This window comes from Branchiostoma lanceolatum, chromosome 6, assembly GCF_035083965.1.
Source record: "Branchiostoma lanceolatum isolate klBraLanc5 chromosome 6, klBraLanc5.hap2, whole genome shotgun sequence".
Taxonomy (NCBI): Eukaryota; Metazoa; Chordata; class Leptocardii; order Amphioxiformes; family Branchiostomatidae; genus Branchiostoma; species Branchiostoma lanceolatum.
This window is the reverse complement of record NC_089727.1, coordinates 16021904-16034021: the sequence shown is the minus strand read 5'-3', so window position 1 is coordinate 16034021 and position 12118 is coordinate 16021904. Positions and strand designations below refer to the sequence as shown.

Genomic DNA, 12118 nt, shown 5'->3' with positions numbered 1-12118 from the left:
TGTTCACCGGCAATGACTGGAAGGAGAGCAGGGAGAAAACAGCTGTGATACCTGACGTAGAGCCTGACGTCATGACGCTCGTCCTGAAGGCGGCTTATGGGATGAAGTTAGTAGAACGAGAGCTCCATGGCAAGATGGCGGACCGACCACGCCCTTTTAGTCTCGTTCCCTCGCTCTTCATAGCTGCTGACAGGTTTCAGTTTACTGAACTGAAAAAACAATGTGAACGGCGACTTGTTGCCGACCTGGACGAACTAAACTGTGTCTCTCTCTGGCACTTGGCTAGACGATTCTCTGCTACGTGGCTGGAAAGCAAGGCCCTGTCCCTGATATCTCGAGAAAATGTTAAAGCGAACGAGCTCCGAATTTTCGCTATGTTACAGTCCATTCTTGCCCGATGAAATTGTAGGAAATCCTTTCCCATTTCATTAGGACTTCATCTAGCTGATTCTAAAACGTAATTTAGACGGGCGGATACAATATATGGTAACACCTCTCTTGTATTCAAACAAAGCAGTGAAATTGTCGAGTTTCTATAGCATTCCAGACCAGACGCTGGACTTTATTTGAAAGTTTCACGTTTCTATCAATTCTGCAGATAGCTCGTCAGCCTTACAATCTCAACTAACTTATTCTCACATGTGCAAGAGTCACAAAGAATACATATATTCCTTGCTGCATACAAACAGTTCTTCAGTTATTCTTGTGCATATGTTGAAAACAAGGAAAACTCAGGGAAAACAAGACTGTACAGAAACCTCGAGTGTAATTTGCATTATTTCGAGATGCTGAGGACCATTAGTATATACAAAAGACACAGTCAATCAGGCAAGTACATACCTATTAATATCATTTAATATGAAGTCCATAAAGAGATGACGACATGACAAGATAGATCAGGAAGCAATTATGCCTTCCCCTTAAACCTAAAACTGCATGTGCAAACCAAACATATGACCACATGGAGAAAGGCGGCATTTCAATGTTTTAGATTTTCCAAGATTTGACACCAGTGATTTTCTTTACTTCCAAGACTGTAGATGAAGAATATTCTTCCAATCCTATCTTTGCTACATACAAACTTGTACTTCCATGGCTGTACCATGCAGTTATCTGTACACCCTTTCCATTTCTGATGGCCATCATTCATTCCGCAGGGATTGTTTGACATTTCTCCCATGTTCCTCATAGAAAATGCAATAATGTAGATAATGTAACCATTTTGAACACAGTATACTCTAGTAAAGTATGTTTAACACTAGTGTTGCTTTGCCCATTCAGGATGTAGAACAATTTGTATTCATATCCTTTTCCTATTTTTGGTAGAAAAAAATAATTACATGTAGTACAACATGTTACAAGGATGAAATTTGTGCAAAAGAATAGTATAACTATTTCAATGGTTTAAAAAGGTCAGTCCCACAAACTTTCCAGCATGTGACAAGGCAGCAGGAATGATCTTAAGTCTACCTGGCACAACACCCTCATAAAGTTGTTGACGAGTTTCAAAGCCTGAACAATTCAGCAGCTGAAATGACTCACTATGGACAAGCAAAAACTATTAACTGTATGTAGACTGGAATTGTGCAAAATCATATACAGTTGAGTCCTTTTGGTAGACATGAACAGACAGGGACGGATGGGGAGGGGGGCTTATTGCTCCCATTTCTTGAACTCCATACCGTCAGGTGGTTTCATGTCCACCTTTTTCTTGCCGATGTCCTTCCAGTTGGTGCTGAGGACTGTACCACCTGACTCCACCTGGGGGGACACACAAAAACATTGTTACCAGCTACACTTACAACTGGCATATCTCCAAAATAACTCTTCTCATATCTTACACGGGAATATCTCCATTACAATTAGTGTTATCAATTTTGATACCAAACATAGCTTGTTACAACATACCAAACTGAACTTTCAAGCAGAAACGTTAGGTAAAGTGAACAATTAAACTCAAATATATGACAAAATAAGAATGGCAGAGGATCGCCAGGAGTGGAAGACTTATGTTGAACGTTATGCTGTTGAATAGCTATGAGACTGATAAGGTGAGGATATGACAGAAAATACTTACAAATGACTTGTTCATTGCTTTCCTGACTTCCTCATTGCCGTCAGAATAGATCTGTTGGAAGAAGTCGTTCAGGGCAGCATCTCCCTCAGTTTTCTCTTCTTTCTCCTCCTTATTCACATCTGCCACAATCTTGTTCCAGTCTCTCTTGTGTGTGGACGAGGACGGGTACTGTGTCACACCACTGGCTCCCTCATTACCTGTGGCAAAGATGTCATTATTGAAGGGACTCGTGTTTACGCTGGTGCTCATGTCTACACTAACCTTGACAGTAAAAGTAAAGAGTAAAAGTGACACCTCAAGCACAAGTGTTAATATCTACAACAAATGTTTCAGACCAAGAGCTAGAATCAACATATCAAAAATCTTCACTGAAAAAAATCACTGTGCAGCATACACTAGGGGTAACATGAATTTTTCATGCCATCCTTGTACATATTATTGCATAGTCATATTTTCCATCAACAAAGATTAGCAATGTACCATCCTGTTCATTTCAGCAATACTCTGCTCATGATATAATGAATAGAATGAATAAATCTTCCACATGAAAACAACCAATGATACCGGTACAGTAACACCCATTTAAAGTAGGGTTTGTTCTTACCAGATGCCCACTGTGCGTACTGATACGGCCTCCCATCCCCTTCCAGACACTGCCACCTGATTCCCTCAGACTTCTTCATCTTCATCTCTACCTTGGTGCTGAGCACCTTGGTGATGCACTGTTCCTTCACAATGGGGTGGGCCAGATCCAGGTCTAACACATAGTCTGCCCCGCTGGCTTGTTTAAACACAGCACTCAGCTACATGTTGAACAAAGAAATATTGAACACGTCTAAATCTGACCATCATTCAACATTGTTCTGGTGAATTGGCTTTTAATTTTCAGATAATTAGACTAGCAAAAGTACAAACTAAAGTTCTTACTTGAGTACTAGAGCATTGTAAATTATTTGTAACTAATTGTAACTGTTAGACCTTTTGGCATTGGAAATGCTTTATCTTACAATGTTACATGTGCATGTCATTTGAAGTGAGGTTTAGCTAATGTAAGTACCAATAGAAACTTAAAACAAAAAAAATGCATGGATACTACATGTATTTGAACAGAGTGATTCTATCACACCTTTGGATCAAATCTGAGCAACATGAATATTAATATCTGTTCTCCAAGTAGACAAGACTTGTCACACATACCGTGGATGCGTCATAGTCTACTTGGACATCTTCCTTCTTCAGCCCTTTGATCATGACTGTGACAATGACATGGGTCTCTGTCTGGTACCAGTCATGTCTGCAACAAAGAAAACATGAAATTGATGCAGCAGTATCAGCAGCAGTGGTCTCAACACTGCCACCTGGCAGCTACCTCAAGAACTACACTCTGAGCATCAGATTCAAACATGTTTGTATACTGTAATTCTTGTTCCTTTTAGTTTAACTGTATCTTCACTGTTTTCATGGTCACCTCTGTACCGTGAACTTATCATCACTGTGAAAAACCTGTTGTTATTATATATGATTCCTTCACACTTCTGTTCTGTAAATTACTTGCTGCCACCCAGTGTTTCCGCCAGAGGGCCGTCTTCCCGTCAAATGACGGCCTTATGTCGCTTTGGACGTCCTGAACTCAGACAGAGGGCGTCCTCTTTAAAAAAAAGACAAACTAAATGCCGAGAAATCGGGAAAAAATACGAAAAGTCTGCATAATTTCTTTGTTTTTCTTTGTTACCGCGGGCGTGGGGACGCTATATATCTTTGGACATTCACACTCTTTTGTTTGTTGCTATTGTTATAATTGCAAAGAATCGATGTCGGTGCCTTTGGCATACGGTGATCTCATTAAAAACCCGTTTTTCAAGACTCAAATCGAAGAAAGGCATCCCAGAAAGGAAAAACGTAAACAAAACAAGAATTTCGCCCGCGCATTTTAGCCTCTACGCCATGATTTGCTGCGATTTGCCATCATTTCTGGCCATATTCGACACAATATATATTCCTTTGAATATTTTTCCGTGAAAATTCTCCGTATGTACAGTAGATAAATCATATTTTTCGCTAAGAATTCCCATAAGTCATGACGCTCGCTCGAGTCGCAACCTGTCCCATCCGCCATGTTTTTAGCTCATTGTTCTAAGCGCTGATTGGTTTGCGTCATAAAACCTGTGCTCTGATTGGTTGACAGCAAGATGTCACGTGACCACATTGGCGGGAGTTCCCGTTTACAGTTCAGGCGTTTCTGATCAATATAGATGGCATTTTGTGACGATTGAAGCAGTATTATAGCAAGGATTATAGCGACCTTCGTAACAAATTGATTTTGAAAAATAAACAAAGTCTTTTCTGATCACAACATTCAGTTACTTTTCCTGGTCAATTAATTTTTGCGGTACGGTCATTTAATTTTCGCGGTATGGCCCTCCCCAAGTGGACGGCCTCTCAGTCGCGGTCTGGCCGAAACACTGCTGCCACCGTGAAGGTAAAACTCAGTGAAAATGTCCATTTTCCTTACACCGTGAAATTTTGCTACCATGAAGATAAAGTGCATTACAGCATCTTATCTAGCCTGGGTGTTCTCCTCCCTCTTTGTATGGGAGTTAGACAGGATTGCACCCAGGTAGTATCTTATCATATTTTGTAGGTTATTTCTATGGTACTATAGCATGACAGGCAGTAGCCAAAATGATTGACAGTACCTCTTTGAGACAGGGGGAGGGGCTGCGGCTTGTGGCTGGGGTTGAGTGACAGGCTGAGGGGCGGGGCTACTGTCCCCTGCTGCTCCAACCAGGGGCTGTGGAAAAGTCACACACACACGTTTAAACAGGACTCTTCCGAACTTTTAGGTCTGAAAATGATGTGCCGTTTGCAGCATCAGTTGGTACTTAATGAATGGAAATAACTGACAAGTCTTCAATTTTCACCACAAAAATTACTTGTATCGGAAAGAAAATGAAGAAAAATCTTTTTCAGTTTGATACCTTGCCATCTTCAGCCACTGTACCAGATTCCTCCTTCTCTTCCACTGCAACAGAACAGTTTCACATCTATGATCTAGATTTATCATTAAATTATCAACTTACACATGCACAAACATCTTTACCATACAGGGCCAGCATATTACTAACTAGTAATAGCAATTCAAACAAATGACACAAATGCTCTAAGCAGAGTTTACTTTTAGAATCTTTCAAATAGTTTTCTTATAACAAAAATCTATGCAACATCTTCAGCTGTGTATCATTGCATTGAATTACAGACAAAACTTGCAACTCACAGTTCAAATTTGCGTCACATTTCCTGATCCATCTTGCAAAAAGAGGCTCAGAACCTGCAAAAAAATACGATTGGATCAGAAAAAACTAAAACATTTACTATTACACCTGACATGAGCACCTTTGTAACATGCACAAATACAGATGATGTATCAATATAGCTAAATGTAGTACACCAGTACATCCCATACAGGTGGTGCAACACTTTTAACCCACTCCCATCCTAACTACCAGTAAACAAGGGGAGCCTACAAAAGAATCTATCAATGTTTGGATCATCATCATCATCATCATCATCGCCGCATTTCAGTTCTTCCACTGAGGTGGGCCATCACTGTTATTTGGATCAGTAAGGGTAAAAGGAATGCATGTAAAGAAAATACCCACTGTCTAACTCTTGTCCTTTTACAAAGGATTCTCTTGCTGACTCAAACTCATCCAGAGAGAAACTGGCCACCCTGCAAAGAACAACAACAAAAGAGTTAGATACCTGTAGTATGTATTTGTTTCTTCAATCATTCAACGTGAATCGCAAAATTCAGCCTTGTAATACATAAAACAACTGACCCTTTTCTGAGGTGAGCCTTTGAGCTGTTGGGGTCTAACTCCACTGCTTTTGTAGCATCTGCCACAGCATCTACAGGTAGTAACAAAAGATATTAATTTTCAGCAAGATATGACATTATCATATATTACAAGCACCATTCAAAAAGGTACTAAGGTAAAGGTAGTCCCAGATAGCCTTTTTGAGGCTTTAGAGGCAGTGGGTTGTTATCCACCGTGTCTAGGGCAAGGTACTGGAAGACAGAGCCCATCCCTCTCCTTCCACTGCCGTTCGCCTCCCCAATCAAAGTCAGATACCCATTTTTACACCTGGTTTGGATAAGGAAAGTCGCGTTAACTGCTAGCCAGGAATCCAACCCGCAGCCTCTCAATCTCGTGTCTGCTTGCCTAACCACTCGGCCATTCAACGCCACTTTGCACCATTTTGTTTTAAAAAATGCCTAGGCCCCTGAGGTATCGCCAAAAAACTGCTAGGCCATATTCCAGGTAACAGAATTATGTGTAACTCACTCACTCACTGTGTAACACAGGGGGAAAGCCACACGTTGCCATGACAATGTGTAATTGGCACATGTGTGTCAGGTGTATGTTGTCATGGCAATATGGCTGTCTTGCCCCCCCCCCTGCATTACCAAGTATTCTCTATTTTTCCCAGCATGCAAAGAGTTCCAGCTGCAATCCAGCATACACAGGGATCTGGAATATGGCCGTTCACTATTCCGAGTAGTAGCGAGTACGCATTTAAGACAGTTAAGTCCCCTGACTTGTAAACAGTTCTCGTCGCTACATGTCACTGCGCATGCGTTCTTGAAATCGTGAACGACCTTATATGGTCCATGTTATAAAGGGTACATATACTGATAGTGCTGTAGATGCAGAAATGTTCGCGGTGGGTTTTATGTTCGCGATTTTCGTGGCGACCGTTTCACAGTGAACCTAAAACCACCGCGAACATTTCTGTCCAATACTGTAGCAGTATGTGACTATAGCGCTGCCGCAAACTTAAAACCACCGCGAACGCTCCATTTTTGCCTCAGCGCGAAATAAAAACCACGCAAACTTAAATGTATTTACAGTGATACTTTGTCACATACCCATGTACTGCTCCAACTTGATATATGTCTGAGCCCGTTTTGTGAAGAATTCTGACTTCTCTCCATCCACCTCAATTGCTTTGGTGTATAACTGTGTTGAGTCATCAAAGAGGAAGGAAAATAAATCATTACATTGTACGATGTTTAGTTTCCACATATATTAACTTTAAAATGCTTTAAACAACTCAAGAGTAGTAAATTTGTACAAGCTTGTATTTTTTTTTTTTCAGAAAAAAAAAGAAGAAAATTTCAGCTCACCTCTACTGCTTTCTCATAGTTCTCATCGACGTACGCTTCATTCGCCTGGCTAGAAATGAAGAACAGGACGCTCTAAAATCATCTGCATGGCGTGGGCAAAAGTTCAGAGACACAAAACAGTCAATAAAGTCATAAATTCAATGTATATTGATGGTAAACAGTTACCCAAACATATCGGCCGCCATCTTTTCAGTTCTAGAGTTTTCCTTTCGCGCAAAGCACGGTGGGCAATTCTTAACCTCTGACCTCCTGACCTACCAAGAAAAGACTTGAAAACGAAGACATGCGCCTTCGTCTTCACCTTCTCCCTGACCTTGCCTGGTAAGTGGAAACGTCAGTGAAATTCTTATAGATTAAAAATAATTCTAGCGGGTGTGTCCTGACGTCATGTTTACGTCATCAGACAGGAAACCCCCACATTTTCGCGCCAACCAAATGAGTTGCCAAGTAACGTGCCGCTTAATCATTCCCTAACCGTTGTTTCATGTATATATATGTTCGTGACTGCTATATATAGTATACTGGAGACTAGCTGCCTCGCATAGAGCACGTACACTCACTGCGGACCAGGTAACGAAACGTTTCTGATTATCAGCATAATACATTGTTGCATTGTTTACACAGCTGGTAGTTAACCGTTAACAGCTGGTCATCATTACCTAACATAATTTGGATATCCCGGATCCCATTGCATAAAAGAGTCGGTATATAACAGAGTGAAAACTAGCGTACCGAAACGTGCTTTGAGGCTACCACGATCAGTAAGGTTTGTACTACACGGTCCTAGTAGAATATATAATCATATATCATGTTACGTTTTATAGTTGTAGGCCAGCAATGACATTTGATTGTATCAAGGAGGTTTTATATAATTTTTATGTAACCTTAGTTGAAATTGACTCCCTGTTGTTGAAATAGATTTCAAACAGTTAAGATAATTTGGCTTGACTGATAGATATTGCCGAGAAGGTTTTCTGACATGAGAAAAAGAATACTGTATGTTTAAAGAAATTGGGACCCTAAAATTGCTCCTTTATTTGATAGTTGTAGTCAAGCCTCATGTCTGTGTCTCTGTCTCTGTCACTGCAACTTCCTTTTTTCTGTTTTCAGAAACTTGCTGGCAAATTCTATGGAGATCTTGAGTCCGACACATCAGCCGTTGCTTCCGCACCCTCACACCACTCCTAGACATCCTGTTGTCATGGCAACGTCGTCTTTAACATCCAAGGACAAGCTTCTGGACTCTTGTGAGAAGGCACTGAAGGACCAGCCTCCTTTACTGAAGAGGTCGATAGTTTCAGTTGTGGGAACGGAGGGGGCGGTGAGAGAAGGAAATGTTTTTCGCGTGATGCAATGGAACATCCTGGCACAAGGTAATTATATTGTAATGTTACTATTTATAGTGATGATGATGATGAGCTGAATATACCACATAACCTCCTTGAATATGCTCATCTTATTGTCCAATAGTGATTAATCATAACAAAAGTGTAACTTTACACACGGCAGAGCTCTTAAGGAATTTCTATAACTGAAACAGAATCATCCAATAATCTTTTAGGACTACATTGTATTTTGATACAAGATTCAAACAAACAAACAAACAAACTCTTCTATAATTACAGCTTAACCTTGAAAATTTCTCTCCTAGGGCTTCCTTTTGGCACCAAATTTGTTTTTGAGTCAAGATTAGACTGCTAGAAGCCCATAGTCCTACATGCTGCAGTATAAATAGAAAATTAGAATGACTTGGTAATATGCTTTGATATCAAGTTTTTCAATACTGTACAAGCAATCGTTGCATATGTGCTGTTATTGGTCTTTGACTCTTAAATTTGATTCACGTTCCCAGATATATACATCATATAGAGTTGTTGTTTACAGAGAAATGTTTACACTTAATCATAGGTCATGGTTGGGTATTGTCATACTTTTGGGACAAATATATCAGGCATGGCCAAATATAGCTTCTGCGTCATGTTTAACAAAACTGTGTGACGTGTGTAATGACATCACACATGCCTGCCACAGGAAACATGTTTGCATAATCATGATGACTGTTGTAAACAGGTGCAGGTGCCTTTAAGTCTTGTACCTTGCTGTTTACATTGTATTCTGTTATTTGAGTGTTGACCTTTCTTGATTTAAATCTACTTTGTCATTCAATTATTATTGGCCAGTGATAAGGATTAGGATACTTTTCTGATCTAGTCCAAATCTGGCCACATTGTGTAAAGGGTACTTAAATCCTTGGCTATATTTTGACTACCTCAGAAAAGTATCCTAAATGTTATCATTGACCAAGGACATCATATGATGTACAGACACAGATATGATGTCCTAGCATTGACCAATGATAATGATAATGATAACTAGGATCACGCATCGGCTTTTTAGCGAATGCCCACAAATGCCCACTCTGGTAAAGTCCGCGCTGCACGAATCTAATTTTTAAAAATTTTTAATTTTTAAAAATTAGATTCGTGCAGCGTGGACTTCGCCAGAGTGGGCATTTGTGGGCATTCGCTAAAAAGCCTGTCCCCTAGGATCATAGCCTCACATGAGGCAGGGTGAACTGTTCTCACTTCCCTGAGAGTTTCTTCAAGGATGTCATATTGTGATGTTGTCAATGGTCTTAAGCAGAAAAGAATCTTAAGAAATAAATGTGTCATGGCACTAGTTCCTTAACCCTTTACTCGGCTGTTTTGTCTCCCCTGTCTATCAGACCTTTGACTTACTTGTAAATGTAATCCAAGACTGTTTTTCTTCTGTCCTCCAGCACTTAGCCAAGCAGACGACAGTTTTGTCCGTTGCCCACCGGCAGCGCTCGACTGGGATGTGAGGAAGTACAGAATCCTGGAAGAGATTCTCGCCTACAACTCGGATATCCTGTGTTTCCAAGAAGTCGACCACTACCACGACTTCCTGGAACCTGCACTGAAGAGTTTAGGTTACCATGGCCTGTTCTACCCCAAACCCGACTCTCCCGCGCTCTACTGCCCAAATAACAACGGCCCAGATGGCTGCGCTCTCTTCTTCAAGAAGGAAAAATTCTCGTTAGTTGATGCAGATGGCATTATTCTATCCGTGGGTGGTTTTGAAACAAACCAAGTGGCTTTGTTTGCCAAACTGCAGTTCTCAGATCCATCCACAGGGGGCGCCGAGCCCTTTGTTGTCGGAGTGACCCACCTGAAGGCAAGGAAGGGGTGGGAAAGGCTTCGAACCGAACAGGGTAAGGATTTACTGAAACAGACACAGAAGTTTTCAGGGAAAGGTACGCCTGTCATTTTGTGTGGGGACTTCAATGCGCAACCGGCGGAAGAAGTCTACAGTGTGATGAGCAAAAGTAAGATGAAACTGAACAGCGCGTACAAGAGTCTGAGCGCGGACAAAACATCAGAACCGGTCTACACGACGTGGACTGTCAGGACGGACGGGGAATGGCGCCAAACGTTAGACTACATCTTTTTCTCTAAGGAGAAGTTCCAGGTTGAAACTTGTCTTGAGATTCCAACCGAGGAGTTGGTCGGAGAGACAAGGTTACCTTCTCATACTTATCCGTCTGATCACCTGTCCCTGGTGTGTGACTTCAAGCAAATTTAGAAACACATAATGAATGAAATGTGATGTCCACCAAAGTAGTGTAACAAGCAATAAGATAAGGCTTCACAATCTATTCTCAATTTCTTCAAAGTATTTATATTGTCCAACAAATCTTTCTTCATACGTAAGTTGTGAAGTGTGAAATCAGGTATTTAGTCTAACCATAGAGTTTCAGATGTAATTTTACCTCAAAATGTTACTTAAGTAAGCAGAAGGATGATACAATTGTAGAAAAGATAGGCTTTGATCGTGAAGACAAATTCAGAATGTCACAAGCAATTATGATATACAAATGAGTAACATAGAAACCCTCTGACAGCAGCTAGTGTACACACAAGAACATACAAAATGTAGTAGTTAACAGTTGACATCTAGGGACTAGATGTAACAGGCCCTGTTGGACAGCACCTCCTATTGGATCAAACTAGCTAATCTTTTGTCATGAGTTACTCAGGAATCAGGTCAAACTGGAAATTGAAACATTAGAGGAATACTTTACTTTTTGATAGAGTGACTTTTCTATGTATTTTCTGTTTCAATTGTTAACCAAATATGTTTTTTCTCAGGCACGTTCTTCAAAAAGATAAAATATTTCAGATATATGAATTCCCAAGTAGCTAATTGGCTAGATAACCTTAAAGATTAAATGTATTTACACTTATGTCTTCAATTTGTGACTTATTCAAGTTTGAGTGATGGAAAAGTTTGATTCAAGTCATGTATTCTTAAAATATTTGTGTCAGAGGCTTGAAGTGTTGTGAGATCCTTCATCTTCTGTCTTTTAATCTGCTGTTGTGATCTTTGTGACATGTAACATGATCAATAAAGACTTTGACAAACTCAAGGAGGTCTATCTGATTATGTGTCCCATGTTTCCTCGTCTTCCAAACAAAAATCATAAAATGGCAACATGACAAAACTAGACTTCCACGACCTCATACCTTCGCCAAATGATTTTTGACTGACGTATCATGAGTGTTTCTCATCGATTATAAATCATACCAGTTGATCATCTTTTATACCAAATGACAGAAGTTGTCCAAAGTCTTCTTGAGTTATGCTGGTCATTTACATACACACATACAAACACTACCCAAATTACCGCCCCCACCCAGCGAGAGATGGTTTAAACGCAGGCTAATAACAGTCCAGACATACAGGAGGTTAGACCAAAACTGCTATCATTGCTAAAACTATCATGCAAGGAGCCGTTCAGGGAGGAAGGAAGAGGTAATGGAATAGATGTGATA

General features: G+C 40.4%; 2 protein-coding genes across 4 annotated transcripts; one reads left to right on the top strand and one right to left on the bottom strand.

Moving 5' to 3' along the window:
• Nucleotides 1–840: 840 nt before the first annotated feature.
• LOC136436831 (protein SGT1 homolog) lies at nt 841–7536 on the bottom strand. Its single transcript, XM_066431184.1, has 12 exons — nt 7431–7536; nt 7266–7314; nt 7008–7098; nt 5917–5986; nt 5737–5807; nt 5352–5405; nt 5056–5099; nt 4774–4868; nt 3275–3371; nt 2682–2880; nt 2078–2274; nt 841–1761 (listed from the first exon to the last, which is right to left on the bottom strand). Exons 1-12 carry the CDS (start codon nt 7448–7450, stop codon nt 1654–1656), a joined length of 1095 nt encoding a protein of 364 aa, XP_066287281.1. The 5' UTR covers nt 7451–7536; the 3' UTR covers nt 841–1653.
• LOC136436832 (nocturnin-like) lies at nt 7492–11712 on the top strand. 3 transcript variants are annotated; one of them, XM_066431186.1, is made up of 3 exons: nt 7492–7586; nt 8376–8638; nt 10045–11712. In XM_066431186.1, exons 2-3 carry the CDS (start codon nt 8395–8397, stop codon nt 10866–10868), a joined length of 1068 nt encoding a protein of 355 aa, XP_066287283.1. In that variant the 5' UTR covers nt 7492–7586; nt 8376–8394; the 3' UTR covers nt 10869–11712. The 3 variants fall into 3 exon arrangements, with proteins under 3 accessions (XP_066287283.1, XP_066287284.1, XP_066287285.1); XM_066431187.1 differs by lacking the exon at nt 7492–7586 and adding an exon at nt 7649–7835; XM_066431188.1 differs by lacking the exon at nt 7492–7586 and adding an exon at nt 7943–8031.
• The last annotated feature ends 406 nt before the right edge of the window (nt 11713–12118 follow it).

Excerpts from the sequence above, each read along its gene's own strand:
- LOC136436832 (XM_066431186.1), top strand. The coding sequence starts at position 8,395 with ATGGAGATCTTGAGTCCGACACATCAGCCGTTGCTTCCGCACCCTCAC. Across the intron at positions 8,639-10,044 it reads ATGGAACATCCTGGCACAAG|CACTTAGCCAAGCAGACGAC; the intron begins GTAATTATATTG and ends TCTGTCCTCCAG.
- LOC136436831 (XM_066431184.1), bottom strand. The coding sequence starts at position 7,450 with ATGGCGGCCGATATGTTTGG. Across the intron at positions 7,315-7,430 it reads ATGGCGGCCGATATGTTTGG|CCAGGCGAATGAAGCGTACG; the intron begins GTAACTGTTTAC and ends CTTCATTTCTAG. Across the intron at positions 5,100-5,351 it reads ATGTGACGCAAATTTGAACT|TGGAAGAGAAGGAGGAATCT; the intron begins GTGAGTTGCAAG and ends GTTCTGTTGCAG.